The sequence below is a fragment of the Dama dama genome, chromosome 20, assembly GCF_033118175.1.
Source record: "Dama dama isolate Ldn47 chromosome 20, ASM3311817v1, whole genome shotgun sequence".
In the NCBI taxonomy this organism is placed as follows: domain Eukaryota; kingdom Metazoa; phylum Chordata; class Mammalia; order Artiodactyla; family Cervidae; genus Dama; species Dama dama.
Window position 1 is genome coordinate 91,140,207 of NC_083700.1, and position 22,804 is coordinate 91,163,010.

At 37.0% G+C, this 22,804-nt stretch overlaps 1 protein-coding gene across 4 annotated transcripts in view; it reads right to left on the reverse strand.

Moving 5' to 3' along the window:
- The window catches only part of ZFYVE9 (zinc finger FYVE-type containing 9), a 178,019-nt gene that overhangs the window by 81,492 nt on the left and 73,723 nt on the right, over nucleotides 1-22,804 (reverse strand). For all 4 annotated transcript variants that reach the window (XM_061121893.1, XM_061121894.1, XM_061121891.1 and 1 more), the window contains 2 exons: nucleotides 15,810-15,915; nucleotides 9,248-11,343 (listed from right to left, as the gene is read on the reverse strand). In XM_061121893.1, coding sequence (XP_060977876.1) covers nucleotides 9,248-11,343; nucleotides 15,810-15,879 — 2,166 coding nt within the window. In that variant the 5' untranslated portion in view covers nucleotides 15,880-15,915. The remainder of the gene's footprint in view (nucleotides 1-9,247; nucleotides 11,344-15,809; nucleotides 15,916-22,804) is intronic.

The following is a 22,804-nucleotide window of genomic DNA, read 5'->3' on the forward strand; positions in this document are numbered from 1 at the left end:
TAAAAAATATATAAATGGCATATAATTAAACTTAAAAGCTTTTGTACAGCAAAGAAAACCATCAACAAAGCAAAGAAACAACCTACAAAATGGGAGAAAACATTTGCAAATTATATGAGCAGTAAGGGATTAATATTCAAAATATATAAAGAGCTCAAACAATTCAGTATCAAAAAAACAAACAACTGAATTTAAAAATGGACACAACACATGAACATGCTTCCAAAGGAGACACACAGATGGCCAAGAGCCACATGAAAAGATGCTCAACATGACTAATCATCAGGAAAATGCAAAGCAAAACCATAATGTGATTATCACCTTCACACCTTTCAGAATGGCTATCATCAAGAAGTCCACAAATAACAATGTCAGCAAGGACATGGAAGGGAACCCTCATAAACTACTGGTGGGAATGTAAATTGGTATAGCCACTATGGAAAACAGTATGGAAATCTCTCAAAAAATTAAGCACAAAACTAACGTATTATCCAGCTATCCCAATTCTGGTTATTCAGCCAAAGAATATGAAAAGAGTAACTGAAAAAGATATGGACTCCTATGTTCATCATGGCATTATTTACAAGAGCCAAGATATGGAAACAACCTAAATGTTCATCAATAGAAGAATAGACAAAGAATATGCAGCACACATGTGCATGTGCATGTACTGATGGGTGCGCACGCGCGCACACACACACACGCACTGGACTATCACTCAGCCACTAAAAAGAATTAAATTCTGCCATTTACAACAACATGGATGGACCTACAGAGTATGCTTAGTGAAGAGTTAGAGAAAGACAAAACTCTATATATGAAATCTAAAATATAAAACAAATGAATATGACAAAACAGACTCACAGATAAGGAGAACAAACTAGTGGTTAGTACTGAGGAGAAGGAAGGGGAGGGGCAAGATAGGAATAGAGGATTGAGAGGTAACAGAATGGGAAAGACTAGGGATCTCTTCAAGAAAATTAGAGATACCAAGGGAACATTTCATGCAAAGATGGGTTCAATAAAGGAAAGAAATGGTATGGACCTAAGAGAAGCAGAAGATATTAAGAAGAGGTGGCAAGAATACACAGAAGAACTGTACAAAAAAGATTTTCACCACACAGATAATCACGATAGTGTGATCACTCACCTAGAGCCAGACATCCTGGAATGTGAAGTCAAGTGGGCCTTAGAAAGCATCACTACGAACAAAGCTAGTGGAGGTGATGGAATTCCAGTTGAGCTATTTCAAATACTGAAAGATGATGCTGTGAAAGTGCTGCACTCAATATGGCAGCAAATTTGGAAAACTCAGCAGTGGCCACAGGACTGGAAAAGGTCAGTTTTCATTCCAATCCCAAAGAAAGGTAATGCCAAAGAATGTTCAAACTACCGCACAATTGCACTCATCTCACACGCTAGTAAAGTAATGCTCAAAATTCTCCAAGCCAGGCTTCAGCAATACGTGAACCATGAACTTCCAGATGTTCAAGCTGGTTTTAGAAAAGGAAGAGGAACCAGAGATCAAATTGCCAACATCCTCTGGATTATCAAAAAAACAAGAGAGTTCCAGAAAAACATCTATTTCTGCTTTATTGACTATGCCAAAGCCTTGGACTGTGTGGATCACAGTAAACTGTGGAAAATTCTGAAAGAGATGGGAATACTAGACCACCTGACCTGCCTCTTGAGAAACCTATATGCAGGTCAGGAAGCAACAGTTAGAACTGGACATGGAACAACAGACTGGTTCCAAATAGAAAAGGAAAAAAAAAAAAATACGAAAAGGAGTACATCAAGGCTGTATATTGTCCCCCTGCTTATTTAACTTCTATGCAGAGTACATCATGAGAAACACTGGGCTGGAAGAAGCACAAGCTGGAATCAAGACTGCCAGGAGAAATATCAATAACCTCAGATATGCAGATGACACCACCCTTATGACAGAAAGTGAAGAGGAACTAAAAAGCCTCTTGATGAAAGTGAAAGAGGAGAGTGAAAAAGTTGGCTTAAAGCTCAACATTCAGAAAACTAAGGTCATGGCATCTGGTCCCATCACTTCATGGCAAATAGATGGGGAAACAGTGGAAACAGTGTCAAGACTTTATTTTTGGGGGCTCCAAATCACTGCAGATGGTGATTGCAGCCATGAAATTAAAAGACACTTACTCCTTGGAAGGAAAGTTATGACCAACCTAGATAGCATATTAAAAAGCAGAGACATTACTTTGCCAACAAAGGTCCGTCTAGTCAAAGCTATGGTTTTTCCAGTGGTCATGTATGGATGTGAGTGTTGGACTGTGAAGAAGGCTGAGCACCGAAAAATAGATGCTTTTGAACTGTGGTGTTGGAGAAGACTCTTGAGAGTCCCTTGGACTGCAAGGAGATCCAACCAGTCCATCCTAAAGGACATCAGTCCTGGGTGTTCATTGGAAGGACTGATGCTGAAGCTGAAACTCCAATATTTTGGCCACCTCATGCGAAGAGTTGACTCACTGGAAAAGACCCTGATGCTGGAAGGGATTGGGGGCAGGAGAAGAAGGGGATGACAGAGGATGAGATGGTTGGATGGCATCACCGACTCGATGGGCATGAGTTTGGGTAGACTCTGGGAGTTGGTGATGGACAGGGAGGCCTGGCGAGCTGCAATTCATGGGGTCACAAAGAGTTGGACACGACTGAGTGACTGAACTGAACTGATGCATAAAACAAATAAGCTACAAGGATGCATTATACAGTACAGAGAAACACAGTCATTATTTTATAATAATTTTAAATAGAATATAGGGAATTTCCTGGCAGTCCAGCGGTTAGGACTCTACACTTTCACTGTCAAGGGTGTGGTTTCAATCCATGTTTGAGGAACTAAGATCCCACAAGTTGTATGGTGCAGTCAGAAAACAAAAAAAGTATAATCTATTAAAATATTGAATCACTATATTGTACATTTGAAACTAATGTAATATTGTAAACCAACTATACTTTAACTTAAGAAACAGGCTATTAATTTCTTAAAGTGGGTATATCCAGGGAGTTGAATTAGAGACTTGGGATTTGTAAAAGTAGGTAGAAGATTGCCATCTTTAATATATAACTATTACTTAGTTTAAAACAAAAATAGCACCAGGCCTCTTCTTCTCAACTAAAAATGTATTTTATTTTCTATTTCAAATTTGAAAAATTATTTTAATTCTTTAAAATATTTTTCACTTAAACTAAAAATATGCTATAAAGACAAAAATATCAAAATATTATTATATAATTCTGTTATATATATTTATAGGCAAAATTACTCATAACGACTGTGGAACAGTAATTCAAATTAAAAAGTATGACATTAAATACTAACTGTAGATTGCCATTTTATACATAAACATAAATTATATAAACATATTTATGTTATATAAATTTATGTAAAACATAAAATTTTATAATTATATTTAGAAAAGTTCATTATATATGAAATCACTTTCATAAATATAAATTTATGTAAAACATAACACTTTATAATTACATTTAGAAATGTTCCGTATACATTAAATACCTATAATCCCCAGTGTGTAGAGGGAGGTACCTTTCTAGAACTATATTAAAAATAATCTAGATCGGTCTTCAATATGCCATTTTGACATTATACATGTCATCAACCTATCTGCTTTAAACTATATGCAATGATCATTTGCGTGTAAAAGTATTAGTACTATTGGAAATGAATAAAAAATAACAGTAATTGCAAAATACAATCCCTAGCCCATTAAGTGGTACTGTAATAAGCAGCATTCCAATCAAACTAAGATGACTTCCAGAAAACACACTTCCAGCACAGCACATTACAAAATGTCTAATGGCATATTTTTCCCACAAAGTGACCTTGGCTAATCAAGTATGTTTAATAATAACTTTACAGAGATAAATCAGTGCTGGCACAACCTTATCATTTCCTTTTCTTTTTTAAACACAGAAGTTCACACAAGATTTCAGAGCTGCAAGGAAATAAAATCTATGCAATCCCCTCCTTTTACAGCAGAGGAAACATAAGCCCAGAGCTGTTTCATACCCATTCCAGGGTTCTTTCCATACCACCTCTCCTATAGTTCTCTTCTGTGGTCTGTCTATTCAAACCACCATCTATCCAAACATAGTAAAAATCCATCAGTTTTGAGTTATACTGTTAAAGTCGATTAATGTGGAAAAAGTGAGTAAACTGGAGTGGTATATCTCTCCTCATTCTATGACCTGGCAACCACATTGTTCTTTTCCTAATTTGTAGTCCAAGACCTAACAGTGAAGTAAAACCTAAAATCCTGCTATCTTTGCTATACTCTCCCATCCACTGATAGCACCAATCACTTAGCATTTTTGTCTTCCTTTCAAATTCCCAGTCCTTTACCACTATCCAAAACTAACGTTCACCCAAAGACAATCATTTATATTTCTAGTAAGCAATCCAAATACAGATAAATTTTGCTACTATGTCCAGTGTGATAAAAAGAGCAAGGGGCTTTGGAACTGAATAAATCTGTGTTAAAATCCATGCACTCTTGTTTATAAACTCTACTTTCTGAGGCACTTTTCTCCCCTTTAACTGTATCTCAGAGAACTGTGTTAGTTTAGACCAGATAAACCTAGCATAGAGTAGAAGGGTTAAAAAAAAAATGTTATTCTCATCTTGCATACTGTCCTAAACAAATACACAGTATCTACATTGTGAGGATCAGTTCAAGAACTTTTAAAGGCTATTTTCATGTCTATTTCAGTAGATAGAACAGTCATTAAGCAGTTGACATCTTGTAAATAACAACCAGCCACATAACTGATGGTAATGGATAAAGTGTGATAAAACCTTGTGAATGACCAAATAAAAGATAAAAAACTTTCTTCTTTTTTTTTTTTAAGAACAAAGTTTTTTTTATTTTTATTTTTTTAATTTTTTTTTCATTTATTTTTATCAGTTGGAGGCTAATCACTTTACAATATTGTAGTGGCTTTTAGAAATTCTTTTCCACTTTCAAAAAACTCTTTCCTGTACTCTTAAATTCAATAGCTTCCTTCAGGCCTTTCAAGTCAAATAATCAAATAAAAAGGGGTCAAAATATTTATGGCAAATGGAACATGACAGAGGATTAATAACCATGATCTACTAGATTCAGTGTTTCCCACAGGAAATAAATATAGGTACATAATAACAATGATCATTTGAACTTAGAGGGCACTTTTCAGGGAAGGAATTCTCTATATTCTTTTTTTTTTTTTTTGGTCTCACTGCACAGCTCTCAGGATCTTAGTTTCCCAACCAGGGATTGAACCTGGGGCCACAGCAGTGAAAGCCCCAAGTCCTAAGCACTGGACCAGCAGGAAACTCTCTTCTGTATTCTTTCTATTCTGTAATTTATCACTTATCATACAGGAGAAGTAGAGATTTTGCTGCTATATGGAACAATTATATGAATTAATATTGTGTGAAATCATAAAACCCATTTGCTAAGCATTTTAGAGCATGACATAGTTTTCCAATTAACAATGAAGACAAGAATGGAATCCAGGTGTTTTGATGTCCACTATAACAATATAGAAATAAACTGCAATATTTTAATACCTTCTGAAATTCAATATAATTATATTCTTCTTAATGATAATATATCAAGATAAATATAACAATATCTGTAATACTACTCATCAAGAGCTGAATATATGCCCTAATCTTTGCTAAATAATTTCCCACAATTTTCTATTAGCTCCTTCTATATTCAAGTGTATTTTTATCACAGCCCATTCTTCTGTAAAACGATTTCCCTTTTCCTATTGCTAATTCTCCACCTGTGCTCTGCTGTGATCCCAGTCTCTTACGTACTTTAGAATTTTGATCCATAAATTATATCCACTTTCTTATCTCCTTCTCCAAATAGTCATTTTATCTTTTAGCAGCGGGCAGAAGCGGGGTGGGGGGCAGTATGCTCACCGGGCAGCATGCGGGATTAGCACGAGGGATCTTAGTTCCTCCACCAGGGACGGAACCCAAGAGCCCTGAAGCAGAAACAGAGAGGAGTCTTAACCACTGGACCACCAGAGAAGGCCCAAATGGCTGCTTTTTACATTACAATTTTCCTGACTCCTTCTTCCATTCTTGGAAAAATTAAGCTCCCCTTTCTTACTGTTCCTAAAGCATTTTGTTCATACTGCTATTATAAATGAGGAGACATGCTAGGAGAAGCAGTTATGACGGAAGGAAAGAGTCCTAGCTTTTCCTCCAAAGGTGGCTCTAGCACTTTCAAGCCACGTGACTTTGGTTATATTCCTTGACCTCTCTGAGCCTCTAATTCTTGATCTGTCAAGTAGAAAAAAATTAACCACCCATTCTACAAGATGGTGATAGGGATTTAATGAGAATGAATATAAAACATACATAACTGGCTCTTAAAATACTGTATTATAAATTGTATGGGATGGTCCCATTTTCTACTCAGATCAGCAGTTCACTACTTTTTTTTTTTAGGATTTTTACAAAACTACAGGAAATCCAGATACTCCTCACTCACTGAAATCAATCCTTCTGATTATAAGCTCTATGAGGTCATACATTCTATCTTCGAATCTCCAGCATATAGCCCAGAAACTTTCATATAGTAGATGCTTAATATATGCTTGTTACAATAAGGAAAATTTATTGCCTATAGATATTAAGTTAAAAAAGTATTGGAAATTACTGGATAGTAGAAATATTAGAATGGTACAAACTAAATTTCTTTTTTCAACAGTAAACACTATTTTACAAAATCACATTGCTTAGGGTATTTTTCCAGCTATCTTCCAAGTATCATTTGATTAATTTACTGTCTAGAAAAACTATATCCACATTTATAAGCCCCTTTCTTCTGAGATGCTCAAGGATTTTCACAGACATTATCTCAACAATCCTCAGAATATCTCTGAGGAAAATGGAGATGGAAAGAAAAAAATACGGAATATGAATCCATAGTCCATATGAATGATAAATTTATAAATCCTACAAATTCTACTCAGCAAAAATTCCATGTAATTTTTCAGTTTATGTGCATTTTTATGCCACCATTTTCTTTCTGAATCCACCTAAGTTACCTATTTCGTCATTACATCTGAATATGCTGGCCTGGAACAAAAGCATTTTTATTATTTGCTTAAGAAAGCAAAATTTTCACAAAGTGTTACACACAGTAGGCAAAACATAGAACAGAAACAAAAAAAATGATGCCTCTAATCCCCTAACAAAAAACTAACTGTTCAGGCTACTGACCACAGGTTTACTTCAGACTGCAAAATATTTAGGAGTTAGACACATTATTTTCTTCAAATTTTAATAATCAGAGACTAACAGACTAGTCACAATTTTAACAACTTTCTGCTCCCCATTATTTGGTTCATCTGTTCTATGACTTTATAGTAGCCCTTGTTGAATGTCCACCCAAGAACCATTCTTCCCCTTTTCCTTTGCCATTGTACTAGACATTCTGGAACTTTCTGTACACATATTTTTGTCTTCCCCCCCATATAACTATGACTCAAAAAAGAGTTGAAGGCTATTGATCCTTGTGATGTTATAAGGATAACTGATATCCCTTAGTTCTCTCAAAATTCTGTTAGCTAGTAACACATCAATATACTAGGTTTTTTAAAGCGAGAACAAGGAGGAAACAGGATTTTGTATTTTTTGATATCCCTTTCACTATCTGAGCTTTCTGGAGCTAATGCTGCCATACTGGCTCAGCCCCAGGGGGTGAGCCACGATTGATCTTTGCCAATCCTGGCACTTCTGTCCCCTGCTGTCAGTCATTGGTCTAAACTGGACCTGTGGTCTAGAAGTGGCCAATAAAGTGAAAGAAGCTGCCGGGGGTTCTTTCCTCCCTGATGAGAGGGTGGCAAGAGAGATGGGCTTTTTTGCCACTGACCAGCTTCTCTGTACTTAGGAAGTCGTCAGGTTGGACTTGGTGCTTAAAGCTGTGCCACATTATATTGAGACCATGAAGGGAAGACCAAGAGAACTTCAGTAACCCTGACTCTACACCCAGACACAGCAAAGTCTCTATTTTCAGTCTTCTTGTTATGGGAAATAAATGTTATTTTCGTTTGAGTCACTGAGAGCCAGATAGTCTGTCCCTTGAAGTTGATGGCAATCTAATTAAGACAGACCAGTAAATCAGGCAAGAAGAGAAACAGAGGTCATTTACTGAGCACTTACTATTACATGTAATTTCATTTAATCTTCAGAGCAGCCCAATGAAAGTTATCTTTTGGTTTGTTTTCTTATGACAAACTTGGCACATGGCACTAGTGGTAAAGAACCTGCCTGCCAATACAGGAGATATAAGAGACATGGGTTTGATCCCTGGTTGGGAAGATTCCCCTGGAGAAGGAAATGGCAACACACTCCAGTATTCTTGCCTGGAGAATCCCATGGACAGAGGAGCCTGGCGGGCTACAGTCCACAGGGTCGCACAGAGTCAGACACAACTGAAGCAACTCAGCATGCACACAAAGCTTAATAAAGTTATACAGTTAATAGTAATAAAGCTGAGGTTCAAATCCAGACCTGACACCAAACCTTACATTCCTTTAAAAAATACAAAACCCTATTTCCTCCTTGTTTATAGTTCTTGCTTAAAGAAACACTAGTATATTGATGTGTCACTAGCTAACAGAATTTTGGGAGAACTAAGGAATATCAATTACCCTTATTACACTGTCACAAGGATCAACAGCTTTCAAGTCTTTTGAGTCAAAGTTATACAGGGGGAAAAGACAAAAATATGTGTACAGAAAGTTCCAGAATGTCTAGTACAATGGCAAAAATTCTATAGTAAAAACTGGGATGGATTCTAAGTATAACATTCAATTTACTCAAGAATTAAAAAGTACAAAGTCAATTATAAACATTTCTTAAATTTCTTAAAATCTTATTCAAAAGAATAACTTCCTCGTTTCAAGCTATTCCATTAAGCAAAGTATCAATATAGAAATCAAAGTTACCACTTCTGCAGTTCTCATCTCTTTATGAAAATTGACTTGGCTTAAATCTTCACAACAACAAGAAAATTATATAAACACTAAGAATCAGCGAGGCCATTTTTCATTTGGAAATTTACTAGAACTGCATATTCAAAAGCTATTTGTAATCTCATCTCAGCCTTAAGCATACTCCCTTATATTACCTTTATTAAGTTTTAATTGAGCGTTGTAAAATGCACATGCCAGATTCCTGACACACACAGCTTACCTTCCCGCATGCTCTGCAATGATGCCTCCTTTTGGTGAATGTAAACCTGGCTTCACATTTCATGCAGTTTGGAGCCTGAGAATCTGGTACCCACACTGGAGCCACTTCCCCCAGAGTGGTAAATGGCTTTCTAGCAGAAATTCCAAACTGACCAGCTCTGAGATCATTATCTGGGCTTTCTGGAGCTAATGCAAGGCACGGTCTACTAGATATCCCAGATTCATAACTTTCTAAATGGTCCCCATTTGTATCAGCAACAGAGATGTTTCCCGAAGAGGCATTGCATACATTGGTTGCTGAGTTTTCCCCTAATTTTGCTTTCCCAAGAACATCATTTTTGTTTTTTGTGGTATTTCCACTGTTCGCAGGAAGGTCATTTTGCAAATGGTCTGATAATGGCTTTGGAATTTGAAGTTTAAGATTAGAAGGTTGCTTGGGTCTTGCACCACCAAAGGGAACACTGATAGACTGCAGGTTCGCTACTATCTTGGGTGAAGATTGCCCAAGCACTGATGGAACCTGGCTACAGAAATTGTGTAAATAGTTTTTCTTCGTTAGGTCACCAGTGCTGTTTAAAAGTAGTCCACTCCCTTCTGTGGCTTCATTTCCTCTCTGTTCATAAATATTTGAGTAGCATTCCGACTTGCTCTCCTCTATTTCCTTTTCTTCTGTTACGGAATCTTCTTTGGAGGGTAGAGTCTTTGGAACAAAACAAACAGCCGGGCTCTGCATTCCATAGGAATCACAACAATTAGACAGTGAACTTGCTGCTGGTGTATCCCTAACAGTGGAGAAATCACATCCTTCACTTTCATTCACGCAAGTTCCTTCTAAATCTAGACCTGCTTCAGCCATTCTATCACACTCTCCACTGTCATCACAGGTGTCTTCAGGCTGATTCACCTGCAGGAACTTCTCATTTTCTTTTTTTACTTGGCTGTCATTCATCTTGTTTGGTTGAGTCAATTTCCAGTTAGTCATCTCCTGAGATTCAGAGAAATGCTCTGTCATATTAAGAAGTTCTTTAGTGCCAAGAATTTCTTCATGTTTACAACCTTCCTTGTCATCAGCTCTAGCTTCACTGGGCACAAGACAAGCTGAAACCTGTTCAGAGTTATCATCCCTACCAGACCCATTAGGCAAGTCAGCTTTGAGAAGTAAAGGTGAAGCAGGCTGGGTGGATTCTTCGGCTGTCCTCTCCTCTGCTGGTTCTTTTTTCATCAAAATCTCCTCACTCGAGTGAGAAAAGGAGTTTGGACTCCCCAGGTCTGTCCTAGGAGAGCTGGTTTTGCCAGTGAGAACCTTATCTGGGGTACAGTCCTCTTGCTTTATAGCAGGACCTTCCTCTGTTCGCTGGGATGAGATTACTGAATCTAGTGTTAAGCTTGTAATCACAGACATGGAGGGGTCTCTATCTATATTTTCATCATCCTGTAGCTGTGAAGGGGAACAAACACTGGCTAGATTATCAGAAGTAGTACATATATACTTATCAGAAACCCCCTCTGCATTTGGTCTATTCAATGGATCCATTTGTTTCTCTGAGTTCATATCTTTTTCAGTGGACCCATTTATACTAAAACTAAACTGATCAGTTTGTCTGTTTTCATTATCCAGTGAACAGCTAAAAGCATTCTTGAGGGACTGACTATTATAATTATTACAATCCTGCAGATTGCTTTGTAATGTCCTTTTATCACAGTTATGCATGACAGCTACAACAAGAACGTTCTTCTCATCTGGCAGACAAGCTAGGTTTCCACATTTCTTCTCTCCCACTTCGACAGTACTGCATTGATCATCTCGATTACAGTTCCTCTTAATTAACTGGTCTTCTGTGACCGCATTTTCATCAATCCACATTGTGTTGATCTCTGGATTCAGACTACAGTCTTGTCCATTAGCACAGTGGTCCTCTCCCTCTGTGTTAGGAGGAGCTGAATGAGCCAGAGAGAAGACTTTCAGTTGTGGCTGTGACTCAGAAATTGTAGGTTCATTCACACTGGTCAGTGCAGAGTTAAATGACAGCTGATGAGAAGGGGGATCTAGAATCTTATTCCACTTTGTATCCAATAAAATAGGAGAAACGGTTTCATCTGAAAAAATAAATAATTACAGTAAGTTTGTTGGTAACACTGATAAGGTTAGGACTAAGTTATTGAAATACACTTGCAAATATTCTCTGAAAGTAAAATTGGTTACCTAGGATATGTGAAAACAGAATATTCCCAGGATATGAAGTTTCTGATTTTTAGCTAAGGATAAGAGAAAACATTTAAGACAGTTCCCTGAGTTATATATCACCAAATGGTAATACCTCAGAACATTTCAAACAATGAAAGAATTCTACCTCAATCTAGTTAACATAATTAAAGCAATTCGCGGGCTGTCCTTTGTGCTGAGCAGGGGAGCACAGTAATCAGGTAGCCCTTGCATAGGCTAAGCACAGTATGGGGTAGGGGCTAATCTAAAGTGAAAAACAAATCAGAACAGTGATGAGGATATAGTAATTGAGTGGAAAGGAAACAAATTTTCTGTGGAGACAGAAAGTTATATAATCTACATCATGACTAAGATGTGGGTTATACAGATATATCTCTTGGTCAAAACTGTACATTTAAGATCTATACATTTAATGTATAAATTTTACCTTTAAAAATCTGTAAAAAAACAACAACAACAACAACAACAATGAAGCAGGGAGTGAGGAATAAATGAAGATATATAAATGAAAAATGGCAGCATGTCAATCACTACTAAAGTTGTGTAATGAGTACACAGGAATTTATTATACTAGTCTATTTACTTTTGTATATATTTGAAATTTGTCTGCAACAAGTTTAAAAGTTTCTACAGTATGTGAAATTCTGCTTATAACTATGTTACAATACATTATTTCTTAGGTTCATAATTATACTGAGGAAATTTGGCAGAAATTATGCATTTGCCATATGAAATCAATGTTTTTAATACTCTATCAATAATCAAAATTTCATTCAATGTTTATTTTTTAATAGATCATAACTATGATAGCTACTTTCCCAAGTTATGTGCTATGTGTATGTCTAATTAGAGAAGTAAGAAACCAAGCACTCTGCAATGATTGCCTCTCCTGCTTTCTTCCTAGAGTAAATCTGATAGTCACAGCCCTGAAATTACATTGATACAATTTGCTCTCAGGGAAGCCCCTTCCTCTCAGCAGCAACATTAATCTTTAAGGTTTCCTTAGCACTTTGTTCATATCTCTATCAAAGCATTTATTACACTGAAATGTAATGATTTACCTGACATTTTCAGGCAGAAACCATTTCTTCCCATCAGTGTTAGCCCTAGCTTTACAGAACACTTGATATGTAATAGGTACACAATAAAAACATGCTGATAAATATGTAGTAGGTACACAGTAAAAATATGCTAAGTGATACCACAGTAAAAGCATTGAGGTTGAGGAATATGAGATTAAATGATAGCTCTGGCCTCCAAAAAGTACATAATATAGCTGGAAAAACAAGAAATAGATAAAGCAAACATGAGTATCTAACTAGCAGTATATGACAGATTAAGTATTTGAAAACTACTATGTAGTAGTAGAAAATAAATTTAGTACGAAGCTATTTTACAGGCTGATGCAGCAAACTTGCATTCATGGAAGCAGGAGGATGTGTGCTGGGCTTCAAAGACAATTTTACATAAACTTGGAAACAGGACATATATAAAAGAGAAAAAAGGAAAAGTATAGCCCCAAGCACAAGAATCTGAAAGAGCAATTAAGTAAATCAGTTTGAGGTGAAAAAAGAATTAGTGTAAGAATGTAGTGAAAAGAAGCTAGAAAGGACAGATTGCAAAAGCCCAAAAAAATTCAGATTGCATGCAGAATGGGAATATGCTTTGACTGCTAAATGTTAAATCCTGAGTTCCCCAAATGTGTGCTGGCAGAGACTTGAGATTTGGTAACTTGTACTTCTTTTAAGAGATTAAGAGGTGGCAAGAATACACAGAAGAACTATACAAAAAAGATCATAATGATCGGAATAATCATGATGGTGGGGTCACTCATCTAGAGCCAGATATCCTGGAGTGTGAAGTCAAATGGGTCTTAGGAAGTATAACTATGAGCAAAGCTAGTGAGGTGATGAAATTTAACAGAGCTACTTAAAATCCTAAAAGATGATGCTATAAAAGTGCCGCACTCAATATGTCAGCAAACTTGGAAAACTCAGCAGTGGCCACAGGACTGGAAAAGGTCAGTTTTCATTCCAATCCCAAAGAAGAGCAGTGCCAAAGAATGTTCAAACTACCATACAACTGCACTCATTTCACATACTAGAAATAGAAAGGTAATGCTCAAAATCCTTCAAGGTAGGCTTCAGCAGTATATGAATCAAGAAATTCCAGATATAGAGCTGTGTTTAGAAAAAGCAGAAAAACCAGAGTTCAAATTGCCAACATCCACTGGATCACAGAGAAAGCAACAGAATTCCAAAGAAACATCTACTTCTGCTTCACTGACTACACAAAGTCTTTGACTGTGTGGATTACAACAAACTGTAGAAAATTCTTAAAGAGATGGGAATACCAGACCACTTTACCTGCCTCCTGAGATAACCGGATGTGGGTCAAGAAGCGGCAGTTAATTCAGATACAGAACAATGGACTGGTTCAAAATCGGGAAAGGAGTACATCAAGTCTGTACATTGTCACTTTCTGCTTATTTAACATCTATGCAGAGCACATCATGCAAAATGCCAGGCTGAATGAATCACAAGCTGGAATCAAGATTCCTAGGAGAAATAGCAATAACCTCACATATGCAGATGATATCACTCTAATGACAAGAAAGTGAAGAGGAACTAAAGAGCTTCTCGATAAGGGTAAAAGAGAAGAGTGAAAAAGCTGGCTTAAAACTCAACATTCAAAAAACTAAGGTCATGGCACCCAGTCCAATCATTTTATGGCAAATAGATGGGGAAAAAATAGAAACAAGGGCAGACTTTATTTTCTTGGGTTCTAAAATCACTGCAGCCACGGTGCAGTGCAGCCATGAAAAAGACACTTGTTCCTTGGAAGAAAAGCTATGACAAACCTAGACAGCGTTTAAAACCTAAAAAGCAGAGATATAACTTTCCTGACAAAGGTACAGATAGTCAGAGCTATCTGTTTTTCCAGTAGTCATGTATGGATGTGAAAGTTGGACCATAAAGAAGGCTGATCACTGAAGAATTGATGCTTTTGAATTGTGATGCTGGGGAAGACTCTTGAAAGTCCCTTGGACAGCAAGGAGATAAGACCAGTCAATCCTAAAGAAAATCAACCTTGAATATTCACTGACACCAAAGCTGAAGCTACTTTGGCTACCTGATGCAAAGAGCCTACTCATTGGGAAAGACCCTGATGCTGGGAAAGACTGCGGGCAAGCAGAGAATGGGGTGACAGAGGATGAGATGGTTGGATGGCATCACTGACATAATGGACATGAATTTGAGCAAACTCCAGGAGACAGCGAAGGACAGGGAAGCCTGGCATGCTACAGTCCATGGGGTCACAAAGAGTCAGACACGACTGAATGACTAAACAACAACAACTGAGATTTTTAAAAAACAGGTCAAAACAGGACTTCCCTGGTGGTACAGTAGATGGGAGTCTGCTTGCCAATGCGGGGAGCATGAATTCAATTCCTGGTCCAGAAGCATTCCACATGCTGCAGAGAGGCTGGGCCCATGCGCCATAACTACAGAGCCTGCATGCTGAAACTACTGAAGCTCACATGCCTAGAGCCTGCGCTCCTCAACAAGAGAAGCCACTGCAGTGAAGAGTAGCCTCTGTTCGCCGCAAATAAAGAAAGCCCACACACAGCAATGAAGACCCAGAGCAACCAAAAATTTAAAAAAAGAAAAAGTTCAAAACAAATGATCAGTGTAGTTGCAAAAAATCTGGCTTCTGAAATCATTCTCCTTTTAAAGGAGTTATTTTTGGTAAGCAAACACTATATTTCAACTAAAGCGACAACTTTTACTTACTCAACAGGAATATTTTGCACATCAAATATATAGAAAATATTCAACTAGAACCTACAGAAGTTGCAAAGAGACCAAGGTAAAGAACTATAAATTTGTTAATGAGAGTCAGTGGTATTCTAGAGACAGTATTCACATGATTAAGTGTAACATTTGTGTAGATGACAAAACAACTGTGATACAAGCAGGGAAGAAACTAGAGAAGAGAGTGAGAAGATACTTGTATAAATGATCCGAACTGAAAGGACAATACACTTTCCACTTCATGTTTATAAAGCCCAACTACATACATCTAATAAAATCCCAAAATAATAAGTTTCAAATTTACATGAACCAGGACTTAGCCTAGGGTCATGGGTGAGCTTCGTGTCTGGCACATAGTTAGGGCTAAAAAAATGTTAGTTCTTCCTCTGAATATTAATATATAATACTATCATTAATAAGGCATTGGACTCAACTTTCTCTGTTTTAGTACTGCATCCTCTTATAATCCCACATTTTCTATATCATAAATACATTCAAATAGTGTCACCAAACTAAATTCTCACCTTCGTTTTGTTCAAATTCATCTAACACCTTGTCCAGGTTGTAAGCTTCTGCTTGGAAGTAATTCTCCATCGGTGAGAAAACACCACTCAAGAGACTTATTTAAATCTAGAAAAAAGATCAAATTTTATTATACTCCCAATTATTAAAATAAAATTTATAGATATTACAACTGATAAAACAGAAATACAAAGGATCATAACAGACTACTATGAATAAGTATATTCTAATAAATTGGACAACTCATAATAAATGAATAAAGTCCGAGCCACATACATCCTACCAACATGAAATCATAAAAAATAGAAAATATGAACAAACCAATCACTAATAAGGTGATTGATTAGATCACTATTTAAAAACCACCCCATAATATACTCTGTGATGCCAAACTATACTACAAAGCTACAGTAATTATAACAGTATAGTACTCACACAAAAACAGACACATAGATCAATGGAACAGAACACAGAACTCAGAAAAAAACCCACACTTGTATGGGCAGTTAACCTATAACAAAGGGAATGGGGAAAAGACAGCTCTTCAATAAATGGTGTTGGACAGCTACATGCAAAAGAATCAAACTGGACTACTTTCTCATACCATATACAAAAATAAACTCAAAATAGATAAAAATACTTGAATATAAGACCTGAAACCATAAAACTAAAAGAAAACATAGGTAATATGCTCTTTGACATCAGCCTTAACAATATACCTTTGGATATGGCTCTTTAGCCAAGAGAAACAAAAGTGAAAATAAACAAATGGAACTACATCAAACTAAAAAGACTTTGCCCAGCAAAAGAAACTATCAACAAAACAAAAAGGCTGCCTATTGAATGGGAGAAGATCTTGCAAATGATATATCCACCAAGGGGTAAATATCCAAAATTGTACAAAGAACTCATATAACTCAACATCAAAAAAATAAACAACCGCATTTAAAAGTGGGCAGAGGATCTGAAAAGATATTTTTCCAAAGAAGACATAAGACGGCCAACAGGTACATGAAAAACTGCTCAACACCACCAATCATCAGGGAAATGCAAATCAAAACCACAAAGATATCATCACACCTGTCAGAATGGCTATAATCAAAAAAGAAAACAAATAATAAGTGTTGGTGAGAATGTGGAGAAGAGAGAATCCTTGTGTACTATTGGTGGAAATGCAAACTGATACAGACACTACAGAAAGTATGGAAGCTCCTTAAGAAATTAAAACTATAACCACCATATAATTCAGTAATTTCATCACCGGGTATACATCCAAAGAAAATAAAATTGCTAGCTGGAAGAGAGTCTGCACCTCCATGTTCAATGCAGCATTATTTACAATAGCTAAGACACAGAAACTATCAGATCAACATATTTACAGTGCATCTACTGTATGCAGGGTACTGGGATCAACTGAAGTCTCAGATACGATCCCTAACATCAGGAATCTTATCATTTATTTAATGATAAACAGTGCTAAATGAGAAAATTTAAATAGTAATCAAAACAATTTTAATAACAACACAGCGCAAGAAACTAAACGGTTAATCTGTCAAAATTAACAGGTAAGTATTACAGAGTAAGTACTATAAAAGTTCAAGAAATGGACCAGCTGATCAGTCTGGATGGTCAAGGAAGGCATTATTTATGGATCTGACCTGGGTCTGGAAGGATGGATAAAATTGTAGTAGTCTTCTACACGGGAAGATGCACAAGTGAAATTTCAAACAGGGAGAGACATACTAGGAATGGGCAATTATTGAGGAATCAATGAAATTGGAACAAAGATTTATTTACATGGGTAACAGCAGGACACAGCTGTAGTGACAGGCATTATATTACGGAAGCCCCAGAATGTAAATTTGAGAAAAGTATTATTTATACTTTAAGCAATAGTAAGAAGTACAGCATAATGGACAAGAACATAAATTCTAGGACTAGACCATCCAACTTCTAATCCTGGTTTCTAATTCCACTTGACCTTACTAACTACTTGACCTTAGGGAAGTTATTCAATTTGTGCCTGCGTGCATGCTCAGTTGTTCAGTTGTGTCCGACTCTTTTTGATCCCATAGACTGTAGCCCACCAGCCTCCAATATCCATGGAATTTCCAAGGCAAGAATACTGGAGTGGGTTGCCATTTCCTTCTCCAGGGGATCTGTCTGACCCAAGGACTGAAACCACATCTCCTGCGTCTCCTGCAGTGGCAAGCCGATTCTTTACCACTGAGCCACCTGGGAAGTCCAGTATTCAATTTACCTGTGACTTAATTTTCATCTGCAAAACTGAGTAATAAAGTACATACCTAAAGATTAAATAAATTAACATAGATAACACATTTAAAATACTGTCTCGCACATGATAAATGCTTCATCAGTAATTATTTAAGTTTTTACACCTTGGAGTTGATCCTTTTATTATAAAATATCTAGTAACAGTGATTACACAGGCTAATTTTCAGCCCTATCCTCCTTTCCACTAATATTTACTGAGCATCTATTATGTGCTATGCTTTGTGCTGGAACACTACTTGAATATACATTTCTTCAATGTCTCATGCTCCTTTTCTCTTTGAGACCTTTTATCTGTCTCCAATACACACACTCCTTGCCAAAATAGTGGGCCAAAAAGTTTTTTCGGTTTTTTCCCTAAGATGGTTCTAGTAGCACTTAGTTGTCTTTAACCTCATTTAAAACAATTTTGTTAGACTGTATTGTGACAGCTATCATATCAGAGTGCACTTTAAAAAAACATCAAGATTGGTGAATTTTTGTGTAGATATTCTAACATTGAAGATGGAAGGGAAAAAGTAACATTTTTGGCATACTATGCTTTATTATTTCAAGAAAGATAAAAACAACTGAAATGCAAAAAAAGATTTATGCAGTATACAGAGAAGGTGCTATGACTGATCAATCATATCAGAAGTGGTCAGTGAAGTTTCGAGCTGGAGCTTTCTCGCTGGATGGTGCTCCACAGTCGGGTAGATCAGGTGAAGCTGATGTCAATCAAAACGAGGCATTAACTGAGACCAATAAATGTTAATACCACACAGGAGATAAACCAACATATTCAAAATATCCAAATAAAGCCCTGAAAGTCATTTGCACCAGCTTGGTAATGTTAATCACTTTAATGTTTGGGTTCCACATAAGGTAAATGAAAACTTTCTTGACTGTACTTGTGTGTGTGATTCTCTACTTAAAACGTTATGGTTTTAAAACAAATTGTGACGGGTGATGAAAAGTGAATACTGTACAATAATATGGAATGGAAGAGATCATGGGGCAAGAGAAATGGACCATTAACCAACACCAAAGATGGTTTTCATCCAAAGAAAGTGATATTGTGTATATGGTGGGATTGGAAGGGAATCTTCTACTACTTTCAGAAAACCAAACAATGAATTCCAACAAGTACTGTTCTCATTTGGACCAAATCAAAGTGGCACTCAATGAAAAACATCCAGAATTAGTCAACACAAAACACATAATCTTCCATCAGGACAACATAAGAGTGAATGTTTCTTTGATGACTAGGCAAAAACTAGGAGCAAGGACACTTATTCCTTGGGAGAAAAGCTATGACAAACCTAGACAGCATTATTAAAAAGCAGAGACCTCACTTTGCCAACAAAGGTCCGTATAGTCAGAGTCATGGTTTCTCCAATAGTCACGTATGGATGTGAGAGTTGAACCATAAAGAAGGCTGAGTGCTGAAGAATTGATGCTTTTGAAGTGTGGTGTTGGAGAAGACTCTTGAAAGTCCCTTGGACTGCAAGGAGATCCAACCAGTCAATCCTAAAGGAAATCAATCCTGAATATTCACTGGAAGGACTGATGCTGAAGCTAAAGCTCCAACACTTTGGCCACCTGATGTGAAGAGCCAACTCATTAGAAAAGAACCTGATGCTGGGAAAGACTGAAGGCAAGAGGAGAAGAGGACAACAGAGGACAAGATGGTTGGATGGCATCACCAACTCAATGGGCAGAAGTTTAAGCAAGCTCTGGGAGATGGTGAAGGACAGGGAAGCCTGGCATGCTGCAGTCCATGGGGTCACAAAGAGTTGGACACAACTGAGCAAGGCAAAAACTGTTACAGCTTGGCTGGGAAGTTCTGATTCACCTGCTGTATTCATCAGATATTGCACCTTTGAATTTCTATTTATTTCGGTCTTTACAAAACTTTCTTAATGGAAAAAATTTTAATTCCCCAGAAGAGCATAAAAGGCACCTGGAACAGTTCCTTACTCAAAGAGATAAAGTTTTGAGAAGATGGAATTATGAAGTTGCCAGAAAAATGGCAAAGGGTAGTAAAACTAAACAGTGAATACGTTACTCAATAAATTTCCTGGTGAAAATGCAAATGTGTCTTCTTTTTTTACTTAAAACCTGAAGGAACTTTTTGGCCAACTCTACATCTTTAGTTCTTAGCTCAAATACTACTTTCACAAGAAGTCTTCCCTGAATCCCTAGAAAAGGTGATCTCTCCTTATAATCAATCTCTCAAAGCACCCTTACCTTTCCCTTTGTAATAATTATCACAGTCTTATTATAAATACACATTGGTGTGATTATTTGATGAATGTCAGTCTCTCCTACCACACTGCAGACACCACAAGGCAGCCACTAAACTGCAGTCAAATGCTCCATCCCTGAGCTATAACTCCAAGACACCCACTAAACAGTGTTCACCATGTGACTGTCACAGAGCCTAATGTGGCACCTATTTCATAAACACCTGTGAAATAAATAAATGAACAGTATAAACAGCCATTCAAGAAATTGTATTGAACTCCAATTGTAACTATTGATTCAGGCAAGCATCAAAAATGGACGCCTAAAACCTTTAGGTAAATAGTGGGGAAGAAAATTTTCACAATGCCCCAAAATATCATTCTATAGATGATTTGTTAGTCCCAAGGGAGAAAATGTACATTTACAGTGAAAAGATGCAGCAATCACTCCCTTAACCAAATGAACAAGTTCAGCATCACCAACAATTTAACAAGCAGACAGTATGCATCTCCTGATGTGATACGATAAATTTAAAACATTTACCTACAAAGTATTCTTTCTCAAATTGTTTAATGTGAATTGAATCATGAAAAATTAGGCAAATGTAGAATGTGAGGCATTCTAAGACAACTGTCCTGAATTCTCCAAAAAATTCAGTGTATTCAATTCTGAATTGAGACAGACTAAAGAAATGAAAGAACCAAATGTTATGTGCTGAATACTAACTGGATCAAGGAAATATACATATAAAATACACAGCAAAAAAAATGACACTTAAGGGATAATCAGGGGAATTTGGACTATACATTAGTGATACAATGAATAAATAATCATTTTTCTGGATGTGATAAGTATTTAAATTTTGTAGGAGAATGTCTTTACTCTTAGGAGACACCTACTGTGTCTATTTGGGGAAAAAAGGTGTTATGTTATTTGCAACTAACTTGCAAATAATTCAGGAAAAAAAAATATGTGAATGTCAGTGTGAGTGAGTGGCAAGGGTGAGGGGGAGAGGAGAAAAGGGCTCAAGAAAGAGGCAAAATAGTAGAAATTGATGAACCTGGTGATGGATATTTCTGTACTATTCTTTCACTGTATATTCTTCACTATAGTATTCTTTCAACTTTTCTACAGGCTTGAAATTTTTCAAAAGAAAAGGAAAAAAAGTGTACTGAGCTTGTGGTGGAAAACATTCTTTTCTACTTTGAATACAGAAATTCTAGATAAAACACACTATTTCTAAAGAGTTTATACAGTGAAATTCAAAACCAAGGAAGAGAAATACGCCATTAACAAAGAAGAGATCAAGCCACAGCAATGAGTGAGAACTGAAGTGTGGCAGTCACAGGGGTTACAAAACTAGACAGCAACCTTCAGACCCAGGATTTGAAAGCTAGAAAGTAGGATGGGAACTATTGGCTGTAAACTTCTAGAAGTTTTTGCATTATAGAGGGCCAGACTGGGCTCTCTGCATAAAGCCAAGAGCTGAAGGAAAAACTGCCCCAAATGGCCCCAAGACTCAGCAATGGTGCCCGATGGAAAAAAATGCCAATAAAAATCAACCTTCAGAAATTAGAATTCGTAGCCTGCCCCTCCCTCAGGATTGGTAATGATACTAAGTTTTCCCATTCATGAACATAACATAAACATAGTTTATCTCTATCCTTGCTCAGCTCTTCTCTTCCTGTGACTTGTAATAATGTTTTTAATTTTAAGAAGTCATTAAATATGTGACAGTGGAGAGAGAAGAATTCGCATGACTATAAAGGAGAAGCACAAGGGAGATATTTGTGGTGATAGAATCATGCTGTATCTTAAATTGAAATGGTGGTTATACAAATCTGCCTGTGATAAATGGGACAGAACTACATACATTCATGAATATGCACACAGCAGCATTATTCATAAGAGCAAAAGGGTAGAAACAACCAAAATATCCATCAACTGATGAATGGACAAATAAAATACTAATTTCCTGGATTTTACATTTTCTCTAGTTGCATAAGATGTAGCAAATGAGAAAAACTGCAAATGAAGGATACACAAAAAACTATACTATTTTTGCAATGTCCTGTGAATTTACAGTGACTTTAAAATAAAAACTTGAAAAAATAAAAATAAAGGGGGAAAATTATTAACAATTCAATAAATAAGGAGCAGATGAAGAGGGCATCTGTGTATGGGGGGAGTCAGAGCCCAAGTGTGGCAAAGCAGATGCCCTTACATAGGGGTGGCCCAGCATCAGGTGTCACAGCCCCAAGAAGGAAGCTGCCTGTGCAGCACAGCCCAGCGTGAGTTGTTAAGAGTCCCAGAGGGGTGAGGAGGGCGCCCACACCAAGGGGACGGTCTGGCAGGGAGACAGCACAGTGGGTAGGATGGCTTCACATGCAGGAAGGGTGAGGAGGAGATATAAGAGGGCAGTCCAGGGTGGCAGGTCACAGTCTGAGCAGGACTAGAAGGACCAAAGGGAGGAGACAGT